Source organism: Scophthalmus maximus, chromosome 6 (assembly GCF_022379125.1).
Source record: "Scophthalmus maximus strain ysfricsl-2021 chromosome 6, ASM2237912v1, whole genome shotgun sequence".
Lineage (NCBI taxonomy): Eukaryota > Metazoa > Chordata > Actinopteri > Pleuronectiformes > Scophthalmidae > Scophthalmus > Scophthalmus maximus.
Window position 1 is genome coordinate 13,049,907 of NC_061520.1, and position 25,180 is coordinate 13,075,086.

Consider the following 25,180-nt stretch of genomic DNA (forward strand, 5'->3'; position numbering starts at 1 on the left):
TTTTCCCTACCTCCCTCGTTGAGTCTGCCTCCTTTTTTCTTCTCCCTCTTTCCTTCCCTTCCCTTCCCCCCACTACATTATATCACTTTAGCCTTGACTTACTATCAGCGTGTTATGGCATTGCCTCCATTTGTTCCTCACTGACGTGCAGAGCCAGACACTGTTTGATTATACGTGTTGGACTTCACCGGTCTCTCCTGATCAAGCTTTTGTGTTCTGCTCAACAGGAGCAGCAGCATTACAGTGCAATGAATCATGGCATTGTGCAAGAGGAGATGTTGGTATATTAGGAGAGGAAGGGAACAGTGAGTGATGTCTGTGAGGGCTATGAAAAAGCTGCTTTGTTGTGTTTGCTGCCCTCCACCAGAATGAGTCCAAGCGATATCAGCTCTGCTGATCAGCAAATATTGTGGTTAGTCTCTGGAGCCGAAGCTTGTGAGGTTTACTCCCATTGTGAGAGTCACATAGGAGGATGGAGTGAGAAGCTAAATGTTGAATAAACTTTCCCGATCGAGCTGGAAGGAGAGAGAGGCAGGAATGTGTGAGAGAGGGTTAACAGGAGACGGAGATGAGGAGAGTGATGGGGGTCTCTGTTGTTCCAGCTCTGTGAAAAGGAATGCTGCAGTGATGTCACGGCTGCAGGAGGGAGCATGTCTGCTGATGACACAATCCCCAGACCCCCAAGCTCCGCCCACCCAACAGCCACAATCCTCATTAAACCCAATGAACCTCTTCACTTCTTCTAACAACAAAACTTTTCAATTTACCCACCAACATCACATTACAAGTCTTCACTTTAATCCGCAGTGTTGGTGGATGTGCAGAAAAATCCTCGAGCAGAGAATTAAACGAATGAAGGGAAAGCAACAGGAAGGAACACGGGGGAGTAGAAAAACAATCACAATTGCATGTTCACGATCACAGCTGATGCCGATTTCCCATCTGTAAACATCTGCAGCAGTGGTAACAGAGGCCGAAATAATCAGTCTTTGAGTCCCCGAGGAGGAACAAACAAACAAAAATTGCATTTTTGATGCAACTGGATTGTGTCTTTCATTAGACACCCCTCACCGCCTTCTGCCTTCATGCCCAATTCTTTAAAACTCCACACACCCAGTTTGTAACGCAGACTTGTTCCTGTCGCTTCAGAGTCACAGAGGCTATTATACAGCTGTTTACACAGACTGAGAAGTTCTTCTTTTGATGAGTTAACTAATATCAAAGTGTAAAATTGTCCCCCTTAATCAATGACACAAGATCACCATTGATGGGCCAACATCACACTGGTCATTTCACCATCATTCATCAGTGCTTTTCTAGCATCATCCATAAAGAAAGTGTTTCTCTAAGAATCCAAAGTTGAGATGTCGAATATCTGATCAAACCTAATTTAATTTAACTACATTTAAGAATAATTACATCTTCTAAAAAAAAAAGTTCACCAAAATTCATAAATATCCAATGAATTACATTTGCTGAAGCTACTACTCTTCTATGGATTCAGTCTTCTCATTAATAAAGGAAGCAGCAGTTGTGATATGGTGCAAAGGAAAGTTTCCCTTCTGTTCACAATAGGTGTGAGATTCAGTAAAAGTCAGTACACATTTTAAGTAATGCCACAATAATCATTTTATTAACAGTAATGTTGACTATGGGTGTATCTTAATATTTGAGGTAGTAATGAGGTGGACTTCAGGTTCATCATCAGCTGTCATCTCACAATCTCCTTTGTGAGTTTCTTTGTTTTGTGACTGGAGGTCTGCTCACTCAGGCTTGTGTCATCTTCCTCCTAAAAATGAAGCACGGTCATTTTCACACTTCTCAACATTACTGACTAGTAAGTTTTAATTGAAGAATGTGAAGAAATCACATCTTAAATGGGAAACATTAAATATATAGTTTTTTGAATGGTGGAGATTGTTTGTACAGACCTTTAACATGTCCTGCAGAAGGTCCTGAGAGGGCAGCAGACAGGCTGCCTCTCCCAGGAACGTGATGAGGACCTGGAGGACGTCAGACCAGTCGCCCACCGTCAGCATGAGCACCAGTAAGGCTCCCTGTCGCAGCACTGCAGTGTGGAAGAGGCCCTCTGCTCCGATCTGCCGATTCTGATCCTCTGCATCATGTAAAAAACAAACAAAGTTACCCAAGAACATTTATAGGTCTTGTGGTTGTGCTTGCTTCCGTTCTGAGATATGAATTGTGTTTTTAATATAATCAGCATGTTTTTGACTCACATGAATGTTTTTTCAACTACTCTAATGTTTTTTGTTTGTGTATTAGTGTATCTGTTGTATCATGTCGTCTGCTGTGTCCTGATCTGTGTCTGTTTTGTCATTTGTCACTGCGCATGAATAACCAAACAAACTCCCCATCTCAAACGTATCTAATCTAGAAGCTTGTCCATCTCCAGTCTTCCTAAAGACGCAGTTTTATTTCTCACTCTGCTGCTCGGACCATCACCTTGGATATAGACCACCAGCATAGTGTAGCAGAGTGTCAGTGGAGTCCAAAACTTGAGCGCATCCTTCTGGGACAGGAAGTGTTCATAAACTGTGGCGAAGGAAGCCACAGTCGCTAGAGCAAAAACCAAGATGACCGCTCTTTGCAATGAAGCCAGTATGGTGTGTCCAGAGGTCAGGAGGGTGATGCATTTCCCACAGTAATGCTCTGTGCTATGCAGTGGGTAGAGTCTGGCCGCATGGCTCAACAGACTGCAGCTGACACTCGCCAGTGCCCAGCTGAGTGCAGCATCCAGAAACAAGTTGAGGGAGCTGTGTGGAGCCCCCTGATGGAGGAACACCAGAGTACAGGTGAAGCAGCAACCCAGGGAAAACTGGCACTGGATCAGGAGGAGGGCTGGGCCTCGGCCATTGGCATCCTGAGTAAAGACAAACACAGGAGCATGGATGAAAATGGCTCAGTTGAGTGCTAGAGGGATGTATATGTTGGACACAAGAACTGACAAGGAAAGAGCCCCCTGCAATAGATGTGAAATAAGACAAAGTCAGTGTTTTCAGCTGCTCCGTTCGTATTGTTGAGTAACTCACCAGTCCGGCTGATACCCAAGAGGAAACAGCTCGGAGAGAAAACTCCAGCACTAGGAGAGACGCAACCCGTGAGCCCACCAGAGACAGGACGAACGTCAGGTACCAGAACTGGAGCGCCGCTCTCCAGTTCAGTCTCGGAGGACTGACCGGTGAGGGTGACCTCTGCTTGCTCTCAGTTTCAGAATCACTGTGTGAAGAGAAACATGGGGAATAACTCTACTGCTCTTAAAAGTTCACTTCATTCTCTCCTTCTTTTCCAAGACTAAACTCACCTGCATGTTTGAATGAAGTGGTAAACTCTCATCAGATTGCACAGCACTGATATTCCACATGCGCCCACGAGACCTTTACCAAAAACACCGCAAGCAAAACTAAGTATGCACAGAAACTGCATTACTTTGCAAGAATTGAGAGTAAAATAGAAACTCTTTTTTATCACCGCATTGGAGAAAAAGATGTCAACTCACCACGAAGAAAACAGTCAGTTAGGTTTGCATCGAAAGGCGTCCATTCAGAAGTTCCCAGGATCCAGGAGATGGGCAGAAACATGCTTGTTTTCCGAAGGTCACACACACACAAGAGCACTATGATCTCCCCCCACTCATGCTACCACAATCTGAAACCTGTCCAGTAAAGAGAGTGGAGAACAAGTCGATCTCTGCTGAACCCCTGTAAGTGAAACCGTGGGTAAAGATTTCTTCCTATTGATGAAGTCTGATTGTGCTCCACGCTCTAGTTCCAAAGGTCAAATTTGATTTGAGCTTGGTCGTCAGTCTCACCATTTCCTGATGAAGGGGGCTGAAAGCCCTCTTAAAGAAAACGATGATTAGGTTTACAGAGCAATCAGGCACCTTTTAACTGGGTCAGAATAAAATCACACATTGCTTACAATGTCTCTTAGGAATCAGGTATTTTAAAGATGCAGCATTTGTGCCAGAGATGATACAAAAACAATATACAATATATTTCATACAAGAAAACTTTATTATTATTATTATTAACAACTGGTGTTCAAAGGCTTTGAGTATCCAAAGGTAAAATTTCTGTCAATAAAAACCTCAAAATCAAATGGCATTCTTGGCTTAAAGTACCAGTCCTTCATTTGAGAGTTAATAAAAACAATCCCATCACATCTTTCTTTACATTTAACAGACAAGGCAACACGAGTTATGCATTTAACTGTGACACATTACAGCAGCCTCACTGGATTATAAACATGGAATAGAGAATTTTATGTTTTAATAATCCAGAATTGTTCTTGCACTTCATTGATTTGCTTGCCAACCCACACTGCAGGCACCTCTCTCACTATCAGTGTTCCTGAGAGATCACTTTTAAATTCATCATTTGAGGTATTTTGAAGGTAAAACCTGATCAGTGCATCAACAACTTCTCATGTGGGAGAATTTAGGAATTCCTCAAAATGTCTGTGCAACGTGTCCATCTTCCATCAAGTATGTAACGCTCTTCCATGGGACAGAACAAGTCTCTCATAAACAACAACAAACAATTAGTTTGACATTTTGGGAATTGTGCTTATTCATACTACCGTACAGACATGAAAGTGGTATCAGCAGTATCATATTTTACAAAATGTCTGACTTATTTTTTATCTACAGTCTTCCTTTCATTGATGGACCACTTTGATAGCTCTAAATGAGTTCAGCAGTTTGGAGCGTATTTGGGGCGTTTTAGCTCCGGCTGTCCTTCACTGCCTGATGCCTCATCAGATCCCAGAACAACATGCTGAGCACCGTGTGTGGGGCCAGACGCAGGAAGACGGGGCCCATGCCTTTGTAGAACCCCAACAGACCCTCAGCTTGGCACACCTTCAGCACGCAGTCTGAAAATCCATGGTACAGACGTCCCTTAAAGGCAGAAAAGAATAAAAACAATAAGCTTTCGTCTCAGTCTGTATTTAGATTTAAAACTTAATCCCACAACAGTCTTTTCTGCCAATACTCAAGCACAAGCACAAATGTGATGAGATTATTTGAACTCACCCGATGAAACTCATCCACCGGCTGATTGTAGAGCCTCGTACTAATGACGTCAAACGGTGTTATAGTGAACGCCACAGCAACTCCACTGATCATGGCGGCGATCAAAGCTATGAGCACACTGTTTGGACTAAACCTCTGCAAAGAAAGTAAGAACCTGATGATTAACTGGAATTTGACTTTTGGCTGACAGAGTGACGGTAACATGTTCTGTAAAAAATAAATACATATATATATCAGCTGTTCATCACATCTACCTGGGAATGTGACACCCATTCCTTGGCCGAGGTGAAGGTCGCCAGCTGAGCAGCTGATCCCACCATGACTCTAGGCACGGCCCCGTTCACACCCCTCCAAAGACCAATCAAACCTTCTCTTCTATAGATGGAAACAAAGGCATCAGACACTCCCTGAAATAAAGAAATAAAAAACGAAAGGTGAAAAGTGAATTGGAAGTAGCAGATAATTTTGCCTAACTTTCAATATTATGTGGTCATAGTACATGAGAACAATTTGCCAAAGAAAAAAACCCAAAACATTTTCATGCATGTAACCTCGAGTCATACCAGTTAAAAGTAGTTTCCTTACAACTGAAGTTTAATGTTGTGGGTATCACAATAAAACATTCATGTTGTGTAGTAGAAATTTCTAAATCCTGTGTATTCTTCATATGCATATTTCTAATTACCCTCAGACCAAGATTGACTAACTAACTCAATTGATTTCCTGAGGAGTATCTGAGAAGTAACATCAGTGCGTCACTCAATGTCTAAGAACAGGACAAGATAAGATGACCTTGAAGACGATTGTAATTACGCTCCCTGATATGAGGTACCAGGGATATCTACTGGGTGGAGCTAAGATGGAAATTACATGATGTCCAAACTAATAAAAATGATAACAATGTTGGCTGTCCCTCAATAATAAGAACAACTAAATCAATTCAAGGGGTTAGACAATCAAAGGTTGCACAAGCCCACACGCAATAAACAGTTAAATAAAACAAGTGAACGCACGGACGTGGGACTATGAAAAATATAGAAAATATATGATCATTGTATAAAATGTATGATGCATCAAACTACCCAAACCAGACCAGCAACAACATTCAAATACTGCAGGTGCTTAAGTTGCGACATAGAAGGCCTTTTACTTACACTTGCAACTGAAGCATTTGAAAACATCATATCAAATAATTTCAGATAAAAACAACTTGTATTCATGTGTCTTAGTTGGAACATGTCCGTCTTACCAGGTGGTTATGCTGGTGACCTACAGCTATGGCTTGCACAGTTTGAGCTTGCAGATGGGTCTTCACCTGTGAATACAAATGCAGCACACAAAGTTTATGTGTTCAGTTAAGTTCTATACACCACACTGCACATTACTGTGCAGAATTCAAGTACAGATAAAAACCAAACTCGTCACCAAGTCGGATGTTGATTGAGTCAGATACCGAGATGACTTGCATAACAATTACAGGTAACTCTGCTTTTGTTCACCTGGTATGAGTTACAGGTATGTACTTTGCCAGTAATCAGACAAAGAGATTCCTGAGTCATTTGCACCAAACCTTAATGATCTGCATGTAGATTACATTCAAAGCACCAAAACAATGCCTCAAACTTCATTCATTTATTGACAACGGCTCGAAAAATATAAGATACTGTATATTTTTGGCAGCGGTGCATCGGTTGAAGCAACGTGCAGTGTATATTTAGTGAGCTGGATATAGACAAGCATGTCATGGCTCAGTATTGTCTTTCCATGACAGGGATAAAGGTCAGATGACTTGGCCGAGGCAGAAAAACATCAACATGACTCGTCTCACATTTAAGGGTGACATGCAGAGGACGTTCACAAAAAACGTGCAGTAAATCGAGGAGGTGGTGACATTTGTGTTAGAATAACAGACATGTCTTTAGAGCGTTATAGATCGTTATAGTTATTTAGTTTTATAGATGACCATTAAATCTGCATCTTTTTTTGAACAGCAGAGCTGAGTGGGACCTGGTTGTGGGTGACACAGGACAGACATGCATTGACTTAGCTTAAGATTACATTGCATTTAAAATGTCTTTAAACTCAAAGTTATCTACGACCAACCCGGTTCTTCTTTATACACCCACGTAATGTTTCTTTGCGTCCTCGGCTCTTGCACTGGCTCAACGATAGATAGCAGATAGATAGATATAAAACATTTGAGACGCCTTTGAAACTGAGCTGTGTGCTTTCATGTTTCTTGTTCTTGCCGACTTACAATATGGTTGCAGGTGATTAAAAAGGGTTTCAAAGTTGGCTTTTCCAGTTGTTGTTTTAAAAATATATATATATATTTCACTTTATCAGAAGTTTATTTTAGTCGGTCTTAAATAAATGCTGACATGCCCATACAGTATGTACAGTGAAAGAGTTATCGGTTGCTGCAATTTTTCCTCATGTTCACGTTGGTCTTGAAAATAACTTTTAATAACATTGCTCCAAAACACAAATCAAGCAGGGATCTCCAAAAGTCAAAGAGTCTGTTTGCTTTACAATCGCTTTAAACTCAGCAAGAGAACCTGGTCCAGGGAAACAACAAGGGGGAGTTCCACAGCAAAAAGACAATTTACGTTTGGAAGATCCGCTCTGATTTGTATGAACCAGACTGTTGAATCCTCACATTAGCTTTGAGTCAATAATAATAATTTTCAGAAAACAGACTGTACACAACAATGGATTTATCTCTGTGGTGGCGTTGTTGTTTTTTGCAACAGATTACAACTCAAGGGAGGTTTAATTAAGGTTTGGTCTGGATCCAGCGGGTGAAAACATGAAGTGGTTTATTTTTATGAAAATGTACAATAATTACCAAGAGCACTTGGGAACATCATGTCAATGTGCCATTTAGCCATACAGGCTCACCTTCTTCATAGTCCCTGTCAGGTTGTTGGCATGTAACAAAAAACTTTAGCCAAACTGTCTGTCTGCATGTAAAAAAGCATTTGGCTGAAAACCTTTGTATAATATATCTGATTCTTTCCTCACAATTATCCATATTGTTTTCCTACAGAAGATCTCTTGTCTTCTTTTTGCTCATGTCAGTTGTTTGCCTGTTAATTAACTTATTTGCGTTTGTGTGTGTTTAGGTAAGTGTAACCTAATCACATGAGATCCTCTTTCAATGGTACACAGGTCTCAATTTCCTGTTAGGTTTGGTAATTAACTTCATACACACACAACCAGATACTGTATGCAACAGACACCACCACAAACATGCAATGGCTGACATCTTCTTCAATTTTTGAGGGACGTACAATTAATATTCGCAAGGAGCAGGAGCATAAGACATGACTCCTGTTCAGCATAATGCACAGACAGTAACAGCTACAGCATATATCAAAAAGATGACGCAGACAACTCAAGGAGAGGAGATTAATATTTGATATCACAAGATGTTTACCTGCGAAGAAAATAAGATAAGATTGTGCCACACAAACTTTCCCCTATTATTTTTTGTCATCCTCTCAAATACAGTTTAGTTTTACCTCCTTGAGTGTCACAAAACTACTGATAACTCACAGACATGCACCCTGGGGTGAGGAGTTGTAAGTAGAGATTGCTTTGGTGATCAACCTCAGAGACACAAATCAGTTTTGAAGGAGAAAAAGTTGGTGTACTTTTAATGCAGTCAATGTCTATGGACCTTCTTGTTTGTTATGCGTTCCGGCTTTCCTCTGGGAACATTGGAAACCACTTCTGTAGAGGATGCATTAAAAAAGAGGAACTTACCAGGTAGGCAGGAGAGGCAATGAAGGCACCCAGAGCTCCGGCCCCCGCCCCTGACAGCAGACTCCCCCCATGCAGTGAGGTGATACCCAGACCTTCACAGTAGGAATAGGAGCCAAGCCTCACACCATTCATCACACCCTGGTACATCAGCCCGACTGTGAGCCCCTTCTGCAGGCCCCGGAGCCCGTCTGTGCGGCCCACCACCCAGAGGGCCTGCAGGACTCCACGGTAGTGTCTCTGGTAGGAGCCCCGTGCACACAGCTCCCCTTGGAGCTGCAGGCGAGTCTTCACGACCTCCAGTGGATTGGTGAACACGCAGGCACCGCAGCAGGCAAGAGCGCCCAGGGCAAAGTCCAGTGGAGGCCAAACAGCTGGAGGGGGCGGCGAGGGGCCAAATACATGATGTGGGACTGTGGAAACAGTGGATGCCATCCTGTGGGAAGGCTGGGCATCAAACATAGACTCTTAGGATGAAGTTGCCAGCAGCTGAACACTGGTCTTCCCTGAGAAATGAGCTTCAGTTTGTCCTGTTACTTCTTGTAATGACTTGTCACCCCTGTGTGAGATTGCAGGGAACAGGGAGCGCGTATTGTACTTGGTGCAGAACAGAGACGTCAAAAACAACTTTTGTGATAACTCACTGAACGTGTGTTCTGCACGTTTCTCACATGACACTGTGTCACTCTGGTCTGCTTCTGTTGTGACTTTCATTAGCTACCTTGTCTGTCCGGCTGTTCAAGTGCTGCACCATCTGCAAGGAGAATGAAAGGCGTGTTTTCATGTTTTGAATTCTGAAGGTTCAGGCATGTTTTACAAAGGCTCAGCCCTCCACATGGGGACAGAAAGTGCTTGTGCATCTAGAGGAAGCATGTCGTCCTCCTGGAAATATTCAGGTTTAGCTCCCAGCTGTCTGGCAGTTGAACTCTAAACTTCACTAAACACAAAACAGCTTAATTTATTATTACAATTGGACATTAAAGTGTGCATCCAAGAAAACAGACTATTCTTTCTCTCACACACAGACACACAAGCCCTCCAGTTAAAGTCATTCACACCAAACAAACATGCACAGCACAAACACACCAACGCAGAAAACTCCTCTCACTTGCCTCCAGAAAACTTCATTGAGAAACTCACGGTGTTCAGTGATCCAGCGCAGCTCCATTCTTCCCCCCCAGCTCTATCATTGTAAACATGTGTGTCCTCAGCACATTCATTGTCAGAGTCTCCTCCCACTGCCTCAGGTCAGAGCCAATCCACTTCCAGTCCTGTCTGCCACCTCACCACATCCCCCGGGTCTGCTCGAATCAGATGGCTCCGCTCCGAGCTGCCTCTGCTCTGCTCCTATAGGAGCTCTCTGGGTAAAAGGTTGTGGGTCAGAGAGTAGGGGGTTGGAGAGTCTGAGGGGAAAAGGAGTGCGAGGATAGCAAAGCTGACTGGGATGAGTGTCGGGACGAGGTCAATCTGCGAGCGTGTGTGAACAGTTTGAGGAACACGGTTTACTTTAACACCATAATAACTATAATTTTCTTCTTAGATAAATCGTTGCAAACAGGGAAATATGTTGTTGTGCGATTAAAAAGGCCGAATTGCTTCGAGGCACTCGCTGAGAAGTGTGACAGCTAGAAATTACATTTGGAACAAATGATGCCACTTGCAGCCGAGATGACTCATCATCAGTGTGCCATTTTCCGTTTGTGCTGATTGTAATAGCAGCCACTAGAGGTCGCCCTTCTTCAGCTGTACACAAACACCGGAATCATTACAGACGCCTGAGTGGATCAGTGCAGCTACTGAGGAAGTTCATTCGAACAGAACGATCTCATCAGTTAGATTGAGTCACATGATATTGCTTAGTTGTCACTTATTAGGAAGTTAAACCTAATCATTTGAATGTTGTAAGAATGGAAAATCTAATAGTGAGATTTAATCACTACTGAATACTTGATGTTAAAATGCAAATGCAATGGAGTACACATTGTACTTGTACTTATTCTTGAAGACCTTGTTCTTGTAATTTCATGCTGAATTTTCCAGGTCACGTCAAGCTGTCCAAGGTCAAACTACAAGGAAATTAGAAGTGTCCAATATTCCAAAAGTCATTCTAGATCCAAAAATTAGTCGTTTAAAAAACAAAAAAAAATCTATAAATTTAAATATTAACAACTATTGAGTATAAGTAGATTTAATCTCATTTATTTTAATTTTTTTAATTCAAACTAATATGGCCTCTTTGCTCCCATACTTGTCATCCATGTTGGTTTACAAGTTCAGATTAAAAGATTCCGATTGATCCTCTATTTCCAAAATAATTGCACAAACTCCATCTGCTGAGGAAGCTCGTGTAATATAGTTGACAGCTCCAGAACAGCTAATAATGGACCTTGTAGTGAGATGTTGTCAGCAAAAGGAGGAAAGAATGGTCGACAACAAACACACACGGTGGGAATATTAAGACTGTGACAGAGCAGACGTGGAGGCCTTTATTGTTTCACTATGTTTATAGTACAGTGCCATATCTCTCATCACCATGGCCCCAGACACACATTAGTCAACACCTTTTAAAACAAACACACACACACACACACACACACACACACACACACACACACACACACACACACACACACACACACACACACACACACACACACACACACACACACACACACACACACACACACACACACACACACACACACACACACACACACACACACACACACACACACACACACACACACACACAGAGAGTTTATAATGTAAACATTGCAGGCTTAAAGAGTGATACAAAAAGCAAGGTAGTTGTCAACCGTTTCTCTCAGTTCTTCCACAGTTCCTCCTTTTCGAGAGTTCAGAGGACGGTGAGACAGAAAAAAAGAAATGTTATTGTTTGGTTGATCACCGTTAGTGGGACATCTAATCACCGCATTCACAAACACGCTCGCGCACACACACACGCACACTCATGCACACAGTTAGGATTCTCTTTCAACCAAATGTTTTATCAAAGTGTATTTAAAGTGTTTAATGTTGAAAGCTTGCAGTAGGCAGAAGGGGAGGTTGTGAATTTCTGAGTGGAACATCTAACAATGATTATGTTCTTTTCCCATAATCCTCTATCGGAAAAAGGCCTTGTATCTCAGTTCCCTTGTGTGGTTACAGGGTGAAGCATCTGTCTTCCCAATCCCGCCTGGAGCTGCATTACCTTTTAGCGCGCACAAAGTACAAGGCGTTGGTTTTAGGGTAGTACTTCACATTCTGTTTCTTGTCCATGAGTCCTCCAAAAATGATGAGCTCTCCCCTGCCCTGTACCACTGTGTGAAGGCTTGTCTCCGGTGGCCCTGTAACTGCTGCGGGAGTCCCGTTCCCGTAAACTCTCCAAGACACCACCCCTGCCGCTTTGGCCCGGGACACGTCCAGAACATACATCTGCATGGGCTTGCAATTAAGAGACTGGTACAGAGGTTTTCCTACGTTCAGGCTCTGGGGTGGGTGATGGCCAAGACGCCGTGCAATAGGCGGGATAGCATGTCCATCAGCTCCAGCGGCCTGTGGAGGGCTGGAAGAGGATGAGGGAGGAGTTCCAGGAGGACCCGCTCCTCCTCCTCCTCCTACTGGAGAAGCTCCCTGTGTCTGAGAGGAAGACGATGATGATGAAGATGGTAAAGATGAGGAAGATTTGTTTTTTACTGCCTCCAGACCTCGTCGTAAGGCAGCCGGGGACACTGCTCCAGGGGGAGTGTGTGGGGAGCTTGCAGGAGGTGTATGCAGGCCATTAGTGCTGGGCACGTCAGAGTGGTGAGAGACAGAAGGGGGAGACTCCCAACCATAGTCTGTGGAGGCAGGCAGGTGAGGGCGAGAGGGAGGAGATGCAGCCTGGGCTGGGCTGGTCCGGGGTGAAGGAGAGGACCCATTTAATAATGGATGTGGAGGAAGAGGGGGGCTGTCTGGGCCTTGCGAGGGAGACGGCTGTTGGGATGAGGACGGGCTTCCATCTCTGGCACTCCCTCTCGCTGAGGGCCGAGGTCTCAGGGTTCCCCATCGACCATTTACACACGGAGCCTCTTCAACAGCTCCCAGGACAACACCCGCGGCCCCGCTCCGAACAGGAGACTGAGAGCGCAGGGAAGGCGGTTCGGGGCCCAGGGGGGCAGGTGTGGCACTTATAGGGGAGGGCCGAGAGTTAAGACTTGGGCTGAGTGGTGCACGGCCAGATGGCGCCTGTGAAAAAACGACCACACACTGGCCCACCTTGAAGAAGATGAAAAAGAAAATAACAGACAAATTGATGGATTGAATCATTTCATGTATACACACACACACCACAACTGGAAGTTGACAGACACTTACCCTACAAGCTGGGTGACACCAAAGCTCTGGAGCTCCATGGTCTTCGTTTTCCACCTGCAGCTGCTGCCACTTCCATGGTGGAGCATCCATGTGAAGCAGCCAGGCATCTTTAAGGAGCTTTAACACACAGAAAAGGTTTAGACAAAACTGTAGTCACATTAAAAGGTATTATTGACTAGATACTAGAATGAAGAAGGAAAAAAAGAAACCTACTGCATTAGGACCACCACATCCTCCCAAGATGAGCAAAGTCTGATCATCAATGACAATCTAATTGGAAACATTTAAAAAGTATAATTTAATTTATTATAAAGAAAGATAAGTGAGGGGTTCAGGCACAAATTCACCTATTTTCAAAATGTATGGAGAAGGGAAAATAGTCTTAAAATGCCCAAAAACCATAACTTGTTGTGAGACTGGGGGGGGGGCTATTTGTGTTTGTCGCTGGTTGGTGCAGCTACTTTGGTGGTGCGTCTAATCTATATATGAAATCTTAATCTGGAATAAAAAGCCTCTGAAATGCAGTGTTAGATGGAAAACTCAAGAGTCTAGGTAAGTATCTAAAACTGTACTTAAGTACCATACTTATCTTAAATGTATTATTGAATATTTTTTGGTATCAAAGTTACCTGAGTTACCTGGGGTGGGCATTGAAAATGAAATATTGCAATACACACTATCCAAGATGGGTCATATAATAAGATAGTTTTGAAAATCTTAAAACGGGTGAGTCCTTACTTGTGATTGGCCTCCTCGTGGGTGTGGCAACGGGCCAGATATGGGAGGTTTGGACCAGGACCACTGCTCCAGATCCAGAACCCAGACTTCATTACTCCTGATCAGAACCAGAAAGGGCAGAACAACATTGTGAGGTGTGACAGCCAGAGTTGTCATTCATCAATACATTTCGATTTAAGTTACAGACTTGAAGCAGAAATGTGTAATGTTTGGTATCAAAATATACAGATGATGAAACACTAACTTGGTTGGAGACTTTAATTGCATGTGAACATTATAAAACCTTCTTACAGGCTGTGCCATTAACTTCACTCAGGAAACTTCTTTATATGATTCAAGTCTATTTTCTTGCATTTTATGGATGTTACAACAGTGATTGTTACAGCTCTGTGATGTAACTGTATCCTCTCAGTAAATAATATACTCACAATCACCTGACAACTTAGTCATTGACATTTTTACTGTCTAGAAATTATGTGGTAAAACACCTCTGCAAATGTGATACTAATCCCCAATCGTCTTCGTCTTAGATTGAATGTACAGAAAGTTGCTGATTTCAGCTTTTAATTTATTACGCTCAGTTTTGGATAATGTGTAAGTAAATTCAAGTAATAGCTTCATACATTTGACGTGCTCCCAATGATCCCCCGAACACCACCATGGTGTTTCCGATTACAGAGGAAGAGTGGCCAGCCATAGGTGGAGGTCCATGTGTTGTTACGATACAGTTCCACCTGATACAGCAAAAGAAATAATAAATCACACAGAGACAATGTGAAGTGCTGAGCTTCAACTACACCATCCATCTCCCAGTGCTGAAATCCTCCTCACCAATTCTTTGAAGGAGAGTAGGTGTGGATCTCATCAAAAAACCTTTCTGGTTGGTGCAGTGGGTAAGGGCTTGGGCGAGTCCAGCCCCCAAACAGCACCAACAGGTCTTTGTGCATCACCAGAGTTGCCCCCGCTTTAGGAGATGGATAAGAGCCTATTAAAGAAAAGATAAAAGAGAAGAGTCAAATTTGTACTGAATAAGCATGACGTTGTATTCACTTGTAAAAACCTTTAGCTGATTTGTATCTCTTAAGAGAAAATGGCTGAAATGGGAAAACATGGCATGCACTAAAACTTGGTAATACTTTTCACCTCATATACATGTGGTAAAATGTTTTAAAAACATTACATCAACATTAAGTTTGAGGTCCTAGACAAAGTCTGTTTGCAGAGATGCCATACATAGGATGCAGCATCTTACCAGCAGTTTCATAAGAGGCACAATAACCTTCAGAGTTTACAGCAATAAAATGCACCAGTAAAATACTTCACAATCTCATTTTAATGGTGCTTCAGTTTTTTGCGGTTCACCCTCCCACACTTGCCCTGTTTGATTTTTCCTATCAACCTTTACTGCTTGTGATGTAGTCATACCTGAGGCTAAAGGGCGGATCCACTCCTTGCTGTTGAGGTCAAGTCTCCATAGGTCATTGAAGGCAGCATTGCAGCTACTCTGAGTGCAACCCCCAAACACATACATGGACTGGTTGGAGTCATAATAACATGCACCTGCAAAACCCCAATAAGAAAAATCAGCCACAAATTAACAGCACTTTGATTGTTTTACATCAACTTCTGATTTACTTTTCAACTTTTATCTTTTTGTGTGCACACAAAAGAAAAAACAGTGACCTGCATGTCTAATATACCAATTGATGGAAGGAATGAGTAAAGCTGTAAACAAAGTTGTTTACAGTACAGTGGCAGTAAGAGATGTTTTCAAAACGATGCACTAATCTTGATCACATTACCTTAAAAGTTCAGTTAAGTTTATCCGTCACTACATTCAAATTATTACATAAATCAATACATTGTATTATTGTACATCGCCGTGAAGATGATCTTAAGTAATAAATGGCCTTTTGTGTCAGACAGTTTAGTTACGTGTTTCACGCTATACATGAGCAGCGTCGAGGTGGGCGATCTGGCCAAAAGATCATATGACAATCTTTTGTGATAGAATCATGATGTCAATCATGATTTTTCTCACCATCTAGGCTCTAAACAACAACAACAAGTGAGCCAAACAAAAAATAAAAAAGTGAGCATCTTATGTCAGAAAGACAAATAAAGATAAAATGTATTTAATAAATAACAGAGCCGGTCTTTGAATTGGACCAGGAGAAGTAGTGTTCTTTCACTTTCACTAAATGTTTCCCTGGATCACTCGTAGATTTTACTGCTGTTACCTGTAAGTAATGTTGGAGCAAAGGAAGGAGAGAGATTTCAAAATGTTAAGCTGGTGATTACGAGTTTGCATTAGCTTTAAAATACTTCCTAAACTTGGCTGGTTGTTGCCTCTAAATTACTGAAGTTGCTTGTCTTATTAATCACGGACCTTTGCTAGGGGTAGACGGCATTTTATCTGCTTTACTCTGGAATCATAACCTGATACAAAGCTAAATTTCCATTAAAACATTTTTGAGGCACTAGATGCAAAACCTGAAGTATTAAATTAGTCAGTAACGTCATGGGTATGTTATGAAAAAAGTGGTTTTATTCAAGGTATACTTGTTGTGCAACTCAGAGTGTGATAAAGCAGCATATACTGACTGTGTGAGAAACGCTGAGTGATGGGGGTTCCTGGATATGGGTATGTGCGACTTTCCCACTGGATATTTCCCTCCTGGACAGCTCTCAAGAAACCATGATAGCACTGATAAGCAACACCTGGTTCAGAGAAAATGTGAGTAACAGACACACAATAGGTTAATGATCCCACTTGCAGATTGTTCAAACATGAGTAAATACGCATTTCAAAGAGTCTTTACATTTTAAACTTCTCAGGTGTAAAAACATGGCAGTGCAACATCTGGGCACAGTGGAAGAGAAAATGCTCCCAATAAAAGGTATGATGGGCTCCTTCTAAGCTAAAGGAAACAATCATTCTTACTTTCAGGTGATTATACAATAATAAAAACATAGTTATGAATATTATATTTTGTTGCTGCCAATTGATCCTCTAAATTCTACACACCGACCCTTTAAAGCAATGTTTGACTTCTCTGCTCATGTCGTAATGCCCACTCATACCCACGGTGAAGCTAACCAGTCCATCTTCTCATTCAGTTTCATACAAGATTATGCAAATGTGAGAGGCATACCTTTAATAAGGCGATACCACTGCTTACATACAAGCGCAGCAGTCTTGTGTTCCTGGTAAGGTGAGAGGAATGACAGAATATATTCAAGAACTTCCTCTGGCAACTCCAACATCGTTCTCTCCCCTCCTTTGGCACCACTTTCCATGGTCCCTTCTTGTGGCCAGGACCCCATCTTTGCCTCTACTTCCTCAGTTATCCCAGCAGGCTCTGTACCATCGTCCTCTGTATCCATGGCAACAAAGCATCCATCCTCATTGTCAGGGGAGCGGGACATTATTGTCTGTTGAGACACGAGGAAACATGCTAATGATATATGCACCAATGGTCCTGATGTTTTAACATCAGCCACATTTAGCTACATTAATAGTTTTAAAATTGGTCAATTATTCTATTTATGCTTGTAAACTCTCCTATTTCAAAACGTATTAGATTCCTCCAAACCAAATTCAATGAGGATGAATCCTTGGACAAAGCTGGATGAGATTCGATCCTACCCCTGGAAACCCAATGACACTGCAGAGACGTAGCCAGCAAAGCATGTATGTGTTCATCAGACTTAGTTGTTACATCCATTGTTTAAAACGGGTGGTGCCCTTTCTTTAGCCTGAACAGCTGGCCCCTGCACACTGCGCGTCCCTTCAGAGCGAAGGCTACATCCTGCTAGCTGTCGTTAGCCGTCATACAATAAATGTAATGTTGGGTTCCAAATGGGAATTATCACAAAAAAGATAACCACCTGGGAGAAATACATTGAATATATCATACTTCATGCTTATAAACGAGGAAGGGCTCGTGCTTTTTCGCTGACTAACTGCCTTGTACATGTTGCCGAAATTAACGTGTGATGCTTAAAATATGTGCTAGCACTGGCTAACGGTGTTAGCTAACTTATCATGAGCACCCAAGCTAAAGTTAGTTAACATCAGTGACTCTTGGGATAGTGGTTAGAAAAAAACAAACACCGGGTGTGCGTTTTCTCTGAAATACTTGTGCTTGCCATACCATGGAACCCCTCACCACTTAATTGTCTCAATGACACGACATCCTTTCAGGCTTAGTTACACCCTGGCAGCTAACAAGCTAGCTGCTATATTCAGTCCGATGTACTGCTGATAATCTTTGCTAACGGTGGTTCCACTAATGTCAGACACTATTTCCGGGATTGTAGCCCTCAAACTGAAAACCCGAACGCGGCGTTAATGATACCGTTGTTGTAGACGTGGTCTTCTACGGGCTCTGATTGTGTGTCTTCTCCTTCCCCGGTATCAGCTCTGGAGGTTCCCTTGCAGCCTCCAAACAGTCGCCATCTTCCGCTCTGCGCGCAGCCACAGAAGCTCCGAGGCGCGTGTCACAAAACTGAAACGATTTTCAGTGTATCGGAGCTTGATTCGTTCTATCGACGTCACGTGGCCGAAGACGTCCGAAGCTTCGTTTCGCATTCACCCACGTGACTGCCTCGAAATCTGATTCAAAGGTTTAAAAAAGCGCGACGCGGGTCGCGCGCACCTCGTGGTTCTGTTCAGGTGTGTTGCCTTGTGTTGAACCTGTGTGTTGTGTCGCACAGTGTTAGTAGCTACAGTACATTGTGGAGGTATGTACTACAAGGCAGGAGCTTGGGGTTATTAGAGGTAACTTCAGATTTAACTCTGGGTTTTACGTCCTACGAAGCTAGTTCTCTTCTTACTGAGGTGTATCACCATGGTAACTTGTGCTGAACAACTAACCTGCTTTAGGTGAAGTTCGAGGGAAGAGATCAAAGTCAGTCACCACCTACTGACCAATCGGATCACTGGAAAACCACCGTCATCATTCTACAGGATCCTGACTGGGACAAAAGAGTTTGGAGTATCAAGCGCAGCAGATATTTAGTGCTGCTCCGGTTTCGCTCCTTTGACGTTTCATAAAATCGTTATACAAAGAGTTCTAAGCCTTGATCCAAGTAAATAAACAACGAGATCAATCGTTAAAAAAAGCAAAGTTACAAATTACTGTGTACATAATTATTTTAAGAGTGAAGGGACAACATCACTTCAGCTTCCCTTCATAATAGTTTGATCATCGTCAGACAAAAGGGCAACATATATTTACTCAATAGTAAACTCCTGTGATTATTGACATTATATTTTTAGGCTGATTATATTTCAAGTGGTTCTTTTCTGATTTAGTTGATCATATTATCATTTTTTTTCACTTTGTAGAATGTCACTTTTACATGTGAACATGTCATGTGTTGGTCAGTGGTGAAACATTTTGCAACACAGCGCCTTCCCTAACTTTCACCAGCTGAGGTCCTCATCCAGCTCTGATTTTGAAAGCTTCGAGCTTGGGTTGAAGGCTTCGCTTGTTCACGACTACAGCGTAGTTTTACACAATAAAATCAAACAGAGCACATGGTCGATATAAAACAGAAAAATATGAAAAAAATTAACATATATTCAAGATAAAAAGAAAACATTTGTAAAAACAACATGGAAGATACTAACTTAATAAAACCAAGTGTATGATTAGAGCATGGAAATATAATATAATTATAGAGTTTAAACTCATATTATACATGACAAGCTCTTTCTCTGTTTTGTATGTGGACATTTTAATGTTTAAAGTAACTCAAACTTCAACTGAAATCAATGTTGTAGAATAGGTGATGTCTCAACACCCCACCACAACACATCTATAAGAGGACAAGAAATCGGTCACTTTGCCTCAGACTGGCGAATCGGAAGACAGCTTCAGTGTCGTTTAGCGAGCTAAATAAAGCCCCAGTCAAAATAACAACTCGGCCATGTTCGTGTACAGTCGTATTTTTCCGCCTGCACGACGTGTTGACGTCACACTGGCGAGCGAGAGGGACGTGACGACAAAATTTAAAGTAACAGGCCGTGGGAGGAGGAGGGTGCCCACTGTGGACGAGCGGCAAGCTAACAGGCTAACAGGCTAACACGCGGCCAGGGGGAAAGCTTCGTGAAACGGTCCCCTCAGCCTTCATCCGACCACCAAACAGCCCCTCTAAACCGAGCTGCCGTGGGTCGGTGCAGACGCCGCCCTCCGCCCCATGCCCTGGCCGCGGGTGGGGAACAGTTAGCCGGCGGAGCCGAAGAGGTAACCAGCCAGCGGTCCTGCTGAAAATGGAGGATGATGAGGTTGCAGAGAGCTGGGAAGAGGCGGCGGACAGCGGGGTGAGGAACACTAACGCACGTCGTGATAAAACAGGATATATAGCGCCAATTAATGTGTTGTGTCAAAACCACCTAGTCACCTAGCAAAGATCTGTGGGTGTGTGTGTGGTGCTTCAACACATTCATTTATTTTTAACTTTTGTTTTCCTGTAAAAAGTCAACAGCCTCCCTTCCTGTCTGAGTTCTACAGGCCTCACTGGCTAAAAATGTCACGGGGACTAAGCATGTGGTCCTGGTCATTTGATCAGCTCCACAAATACTATGATTATTTTAAAGCGTGGGGAAACTCGATGGGTAACTCCGTAAGTCATTCTTTAGGACCTTTCCCCAATGTGGGAACACTGTTTACACCCGGAAATGACCGGCTACACTGAAGTGAATCATTAAGAAGGTGCAGTAAGTCGGGGTTAGTGACAGAGTAGGTGGAGTAGTCGGGGAGATCTGTTAGGTGAGTGCATTATTTATAGACTACTCCTAAATATTAATGTTAATTAACCACAAATGATAGCCCAATAAAAAAAGCTGTTCTCTAATCACATGCATGATTGCACACGTCACAGGTTTTAATGGTAAATTAGCAAATGTTCAGACACACGGCAGAAATGTAAATATTGCAGCATCGAAATGAGTGGTGACATTCCCAGGATGTGGTCCAATGTGGTCAGACTGACAAATTATTTTTTTCTAATGTCCATGAAGAGAAATTAATCACACTCTCAAGTGATGTAAACCCCGGTCCTCCAGCCATTTTACACAGGGAATTTTAAAAATGAAGTTACTGTAATATTGCATTCCGTGTGCTGTAAAAGCCATCGTCTGTTTTTATGTTGTTATTGATTAAATTCCATTCCCAACAAAAAGCAAGAGTAGATGCACAGTTGCAATGATAAACAATTCAATGTATCAATACATGTAATTTGATCTATGTGAGGCTCTTAATGTGGATTTTCTGAGTGCATTGTATCTGCATTGTCTACTGTAGGTCACCCATGAGTATCCAGAGTTTAAATAGATCCCTTGATAAAATGAGGGATTAATGAGTAGTAATGATTGAGCGAAGTATGATTTCTCCAATTCCAGCAGCTTAGAAATATGAATTTTGTAAACATGTTTGCTATACAGAGCAATACGACAGGCAGTAAACTTGTTGGACAGACAAAAATGTAAAGAGATTTCTTGTTTTTCTCCTCAGGAAATAGAGAGAAGGCTTGAGGCAAAACTGAAAATAAACCAGGAAGCAAAGTAAGGAAACAGAGAATTTGTTGAAACTCTTTTTCATATATGATATGAATATATCCATTCAATGTTTTTTTTTCTTCTAATAATTGTATTCCTCTCGGCTTTGCAGGAAGTCCAGCTTGTGTTCAGGTGGTTCACCTGTGCAAACTGCCATAGTCATCCAGGATGACTCTCTGCCCGCAGCACCCCCACCGCAGATTAGAATTTTAAAGCGTCCTTCTAACAACGGTTCCGCGGGAAACCCTGCATCCTCGTCTCGTCCTTCTCAGATGAAGTCTTTGGCCCAGAGGGAGGCAGAATATGCAGAAGCCAGGAAAAGGATTTTGGGTAGTGCTTCGTCAGACGAAACGCCGCAGGACAATCTATGCCACGACAGGTAGGATGTTATTATAACAAAAACAACATTCGTTAAAGTTGAGAAGAAAAGATATGGGTGAATATTAGTGGAATACAAATATAATTTTCTCTTAATTTCCCCTCATGTGATTAGGCCAGCTCGCACGAGTGCGCAGCAACCACCAGAACCAGTTCGTCAACACAATCACGCAATCCGCCAGCCCACCGGCCCAGATGGCACCTCAGGCTTTCGACTCTGCAGATAAACTGAAGCTACCGGCTGCAAGGAAACAGGGACAGTTAAAGGGGTTGTGTTTGGTATGAAGAGCAGAGTGGGTGGGATGACCTAAAATTTGTCAGATATTAGAAATATGAAGACGTAGCATGGATTGTTACGAACTTCTCCACCCTCTCTCTACTCTGCTTACTGGCATGGTCTTTGCCTTTCGCCTTGTCTTTTCCCTCTGTGGAACATTGCAAGGGTCTGGCAGAGATCAGCCAAAGATCCGAAACCTCTTCTGTTCCACATTGTGAACAGGTTTTTGCCTCACATCCCTACACACTGTGATACTTTTATGTACCATGAGATGCCCTATGATTTTAAATCTGGTTGGCCTACAGAGTGCCAGGGCATCAGGCATCTGTCTCTTCAGGGAGAATAAAGAGAGCTTGTGAATCTGTGGGAATTCACAATCTGTGGGACACGCAAACGGTCGAGCTGTCCATTCCTCTGATGGATTGTGGATCATGGCTGGGTGTCCACTGGGAAGCTGGCTTGAGTTTGTTGAGTTCAGTGGAAATGAAGTGCTTGACAGTGCTGAGAGTTTACTGTGTGTTCAGCAGCTCGGGTACAGGTTGATAGAAAAACGTAATGATTCAGCCCTTTGTGTAAAAGTGCTCTGTGCTCAAAAGTGTGTTTTAATACTGTAGTGGCCCAGACCAGCACTTTCCACAAATCCACAGGCCTCTCTTTGGCATTGGTGGCTTTTACAGAAATGCCCAGCGGGCTCATAGCCTGTGGCCAAAGATTATAGATCAGAAGGACAGAGTGTCACTCAATCTAAGTTTATTCAAGCAATAATAATGAAATTATTCCCTGTTTTTTTTGTTTTTTTACATAATGACTAATTACCTGTGCTGTGTTTTTGTTTTAAACCATTTTGTTTTTTTCTGAGACATAGTCTGTTTAAATCAGGAGAACAATAGTGTGTAACATAATAGATGATGTAGCCTGCGTAGGAGACTTCACTGGTAGTGTCATATTAAAATTTGTCAAATTGGAAAAAGTCAGACCCTTCCCTGTATTGAAAATCTGACTTAACCCTGTTTGTCCTGCATCACTGGTTCTACTTGGCAAAGCTAAGTTGCCTGAAACTTCTCTTGTAAACAACTGCAATTCATCTGTTTAGTAAAGAAGACTGTGTGCTATTAAAATGATGGTTGGTAATTTTTCAGAAATAACAGTTACATGCCCAAAAAGGACAAGGACGACATCATCTACCTTTTGGCAAATGTTCTATCAGGGTCATCGAAATGTTTTATTTAAAGTTTGAAAATGATATAAACAAAAGGATCATCTTTCATCCTGTGTCCTTTTAGAATGAAGCCCGATTCTACAGCCTGATTTTAATGAATGTCTTCTGTGGCTTATGTTCTTTTACAACATTGTCTGCTTGTTTGCAACCAACTGAAAATAAACATTTGCAAACTATGAAATTAATAATGTAATCAAATACTGAAGTCAGCCAGAACCTGCAGTTCATTTTTAACCTTCACTTTGCCTTAAATAACAAGTATCCCTGGTTACACTTTTCAATGGGTAGTGCTGGTTAATCTTGCTATAAATATAGTATTTTATATTATATCTTTATAAAAATTCAACCTAGTTTAGGCAGAGTTAAAAGCTGCAGCAAGCTAGAGTTTGAGGCAAATGTGCAGGAAAGCCTCTCTGAGAGAATTGCTTCATGGCTCTGCTTTCACCATTTTAGACAAGCAAATGTACCCCACATCAAACATCAATATGACTAACACTGCTGAATGTGTTCATCTATTTAACCTCACTACCTACTAAGAAATAAGAAACTTGGAGTTCCCAAATGAGTTCAGGGAAATTCAGTTAGATTAAAGAGTGATTTTTTTTCATGCTGTTTGAGGACATAGTGGAGTTGTCTGTTGCAGTTATAAAATCTCAGTGTTTTGGTTTCATGTGATAACATCCACTGTCAGAAGGAGTGACGTGCAAAATTGTAATGTCATTGATATCTATTATACTTGCTCCCAGGGATGTGTCTCAAATGTTGGGGGCAAAAATGAATTATGTAATAATTTTGAATAGATAGCCATGCTGTACCTGTGTTTACCCATGATGCTTTGTTGCAATCATTCAGCCACCTGTTGTGTTTACGGCTGATTTGATGTCAATATAATTTTCAAACTTGAAAAAAACCCAATGAAATGTCAGTACCCTTTAATAAACATGCTTTAAAAAGAGAGCTTAGTGTATGTTTTATATTTCTTGAAATCTGCTTCTTGAGTAGGAAGTTGTATGAATTCTAAGCACAAGAGCACACTCCTAGATGTGGTTGTAAAAAAACCCAAGATGCTGCTGGTCAAAATGCTAAACTCAAGGCTTCAAAACAGTCACAATTACATTTACATATCTGCAAGGACTATCTATTTTTGTTTTTAAATGTTTTTATTTTTTAAATGTGTACAACTGATGTGATTAAATATCATAATAACACTAAGAGTACATTGTGAGCCTGTTCATCCTCCTGCAAGTATATGCATTGCAAAAAGGTGATATTAGGTAGGGTATTGCTACATAAAACGATAAATGTCAGTTGGATGTTTTGAATTATAAATGGAGTAACACAGCACGGTTGATTATCCGAACAATACACTTTGAAATAAAATGTCAACAAGGTTATCAAATCAAATGACAATATATCACTCCCTTTTTCCATTCATATCAAATTTTTAATCACCTCATTATCTTCACTTCCATATTTTCTTTCAGTTATTATTTATCACCTTCACGTTTGAGGCTACCTTCCGCCCCTCCTCCCTGAACTTTGGATTACTGTATATTAGTCCACAACATCGACAATTTTGTGAGAACCCTTTTATATTCTACGATATGGTGTTCTTGCAGTTCACCACCTTTGGAAACCCCCCTGCCAAGACCCTTGGTTCAATGCAGGGCCCCCCAGGTCCCCTTTGCATAGGGGCCCCAAGTCTATTGAAACACCCCTGGATATTAGTAAAAGTTTGTAACCACTACGGAGTCATGTGTAGACATGGGCTCAAGTCAAAAATGAACAGACGTAAATTACCCCCCGCACCAATGAGATGGCGTTAAA

The 25,180-nt window shown here is 42.0% G+C and overlaps 4 protein-coding genes across 6 annotated transcripts; 1 reads left to right on the forward strand and 3 right to left on the reverse strand.

Annotated features, from left to right (window-relative positions):
• Positions 1-1,621: 1,621 nt before the first annotated feature.
• On the reverse strand, positions 1,622-3,900 carry LOC118309274 (transmembrane protein 82-like). Its single transcript, XM_035631200.2, has 6 exons — positions 3,518-3,900; positions 3,323-3,395; positions 3,051-3,237; positions 2,464-2,881; positions 1,932-2,116; positions 1,622-1,789 (listed from the first exon to the last, which is right to left on the reverse strand). Exons 1-6 carry the CDS (start codon positions 3,597-3,599, stop codon positions 1,712-1,714), a joined length of 1,023 nt encoding a protein of 340 aa, XP_035487093.2. The 5' UTR covers positions 3,600-3,900; the 3' UTR covers positions 1,622-1,711.
• Positions 3,901-4,015: 115 nt separating this feature from the next.
• On the reverse strand, positions 4,016-10,085 carry slc25a34 (solute carrier family 25 member 34). Of its 3 annotated transcripts, XM_035631202.2 has the most exons (7): positions 9,959-10,085; positions 9,490-9,572; positions 8,822-9,377; positions 6,303-6,368; positions 5,308-5,460; positions 5,054-5,188; positions 4,016-4,918 (listed from the first exon to the last, which is right to left on the reverse strand). In XM_035631202.2, the coding sequence occupies exons 3-7, from the start codon at positions 9,278-9,280 to the stop codon at positions 4,742-4,744; spliced, it is 990 nt and encodes a 329-aa protein (XP_035487095.1). In that variant the 5' UTR covers positions 9,281-9,377; positions 9,490-9,572; positions 9,959-10,085; the 3' UTR covers positions 4,016-4,741. The 3 variants fall into 3 exon arrangements, with proteins under 3 accessions (XP_035487095.1, XP_035487094.1, XP_035487096.1); XM_035631201.2 differs by having other exon boundaries at positions 8,822-9,572; XM_035631203.2 differs by lacking the exon at positions 9,959-10,085 and having other exon boundaries at positions 9,540-9,572.
• A 1,187-nt stretch (positions 10,086-11,272) lies between these two features.
• On the reverse strand, positions 11,273-18,791 carry fbxo42 (F-box protein 42). The gene is made up of 10 exons (XM_035631152.2): positions 18,274-18,791; positions 17,068-17,347; positions 16,517-16,633; positions 15,338-15,472; positions 14,744-14,897; positions 14,536-14,646; positions 13,913-14,009; positions 13,388-13,444; positions 13,175-13,291; positions 11,273-13,075 (listed from the first exon to the last, which is right to left on the reverse strand). Exons 2-10 carry the CDS (start codon positions 17,339-17,341, stop codon positions 12,026-12,028), a joined length of 2,112 nt encoding a protein of 703 aa, XP_035487045.1. The 5' UTR covers positions 17,342-17,347; positions 18,274-18,791; the 3' UTR covers positions 11,273-12,025.
• Positions 18,792-19,926: 1,135 nt separating this feature from the next.
• On the forward strand, positions 19,927-24,308 carry LOC118309291 (SUZ domain-containing protein 1). Its single transcript, XM_035631227.2, has 4 exons — positions 19,927-20,243; positions 21,436-21,485; positions 21,592-21,858; positions 21,973-24,308. Exons 1-4 carry the CDS (start codon positions 20,193-20,195, stop codon positions 22,082-22,084), a joined length of 480 nt encoding a protein of 159 aa, XP_035487120.1. The 5' UTR covers positions 19,927-20,192; the 3' UTR covers positions 22,085-24,308.
• The last annotated feature ends 872 nt before the right edge of the window (positions 24,309-25,180 follow it).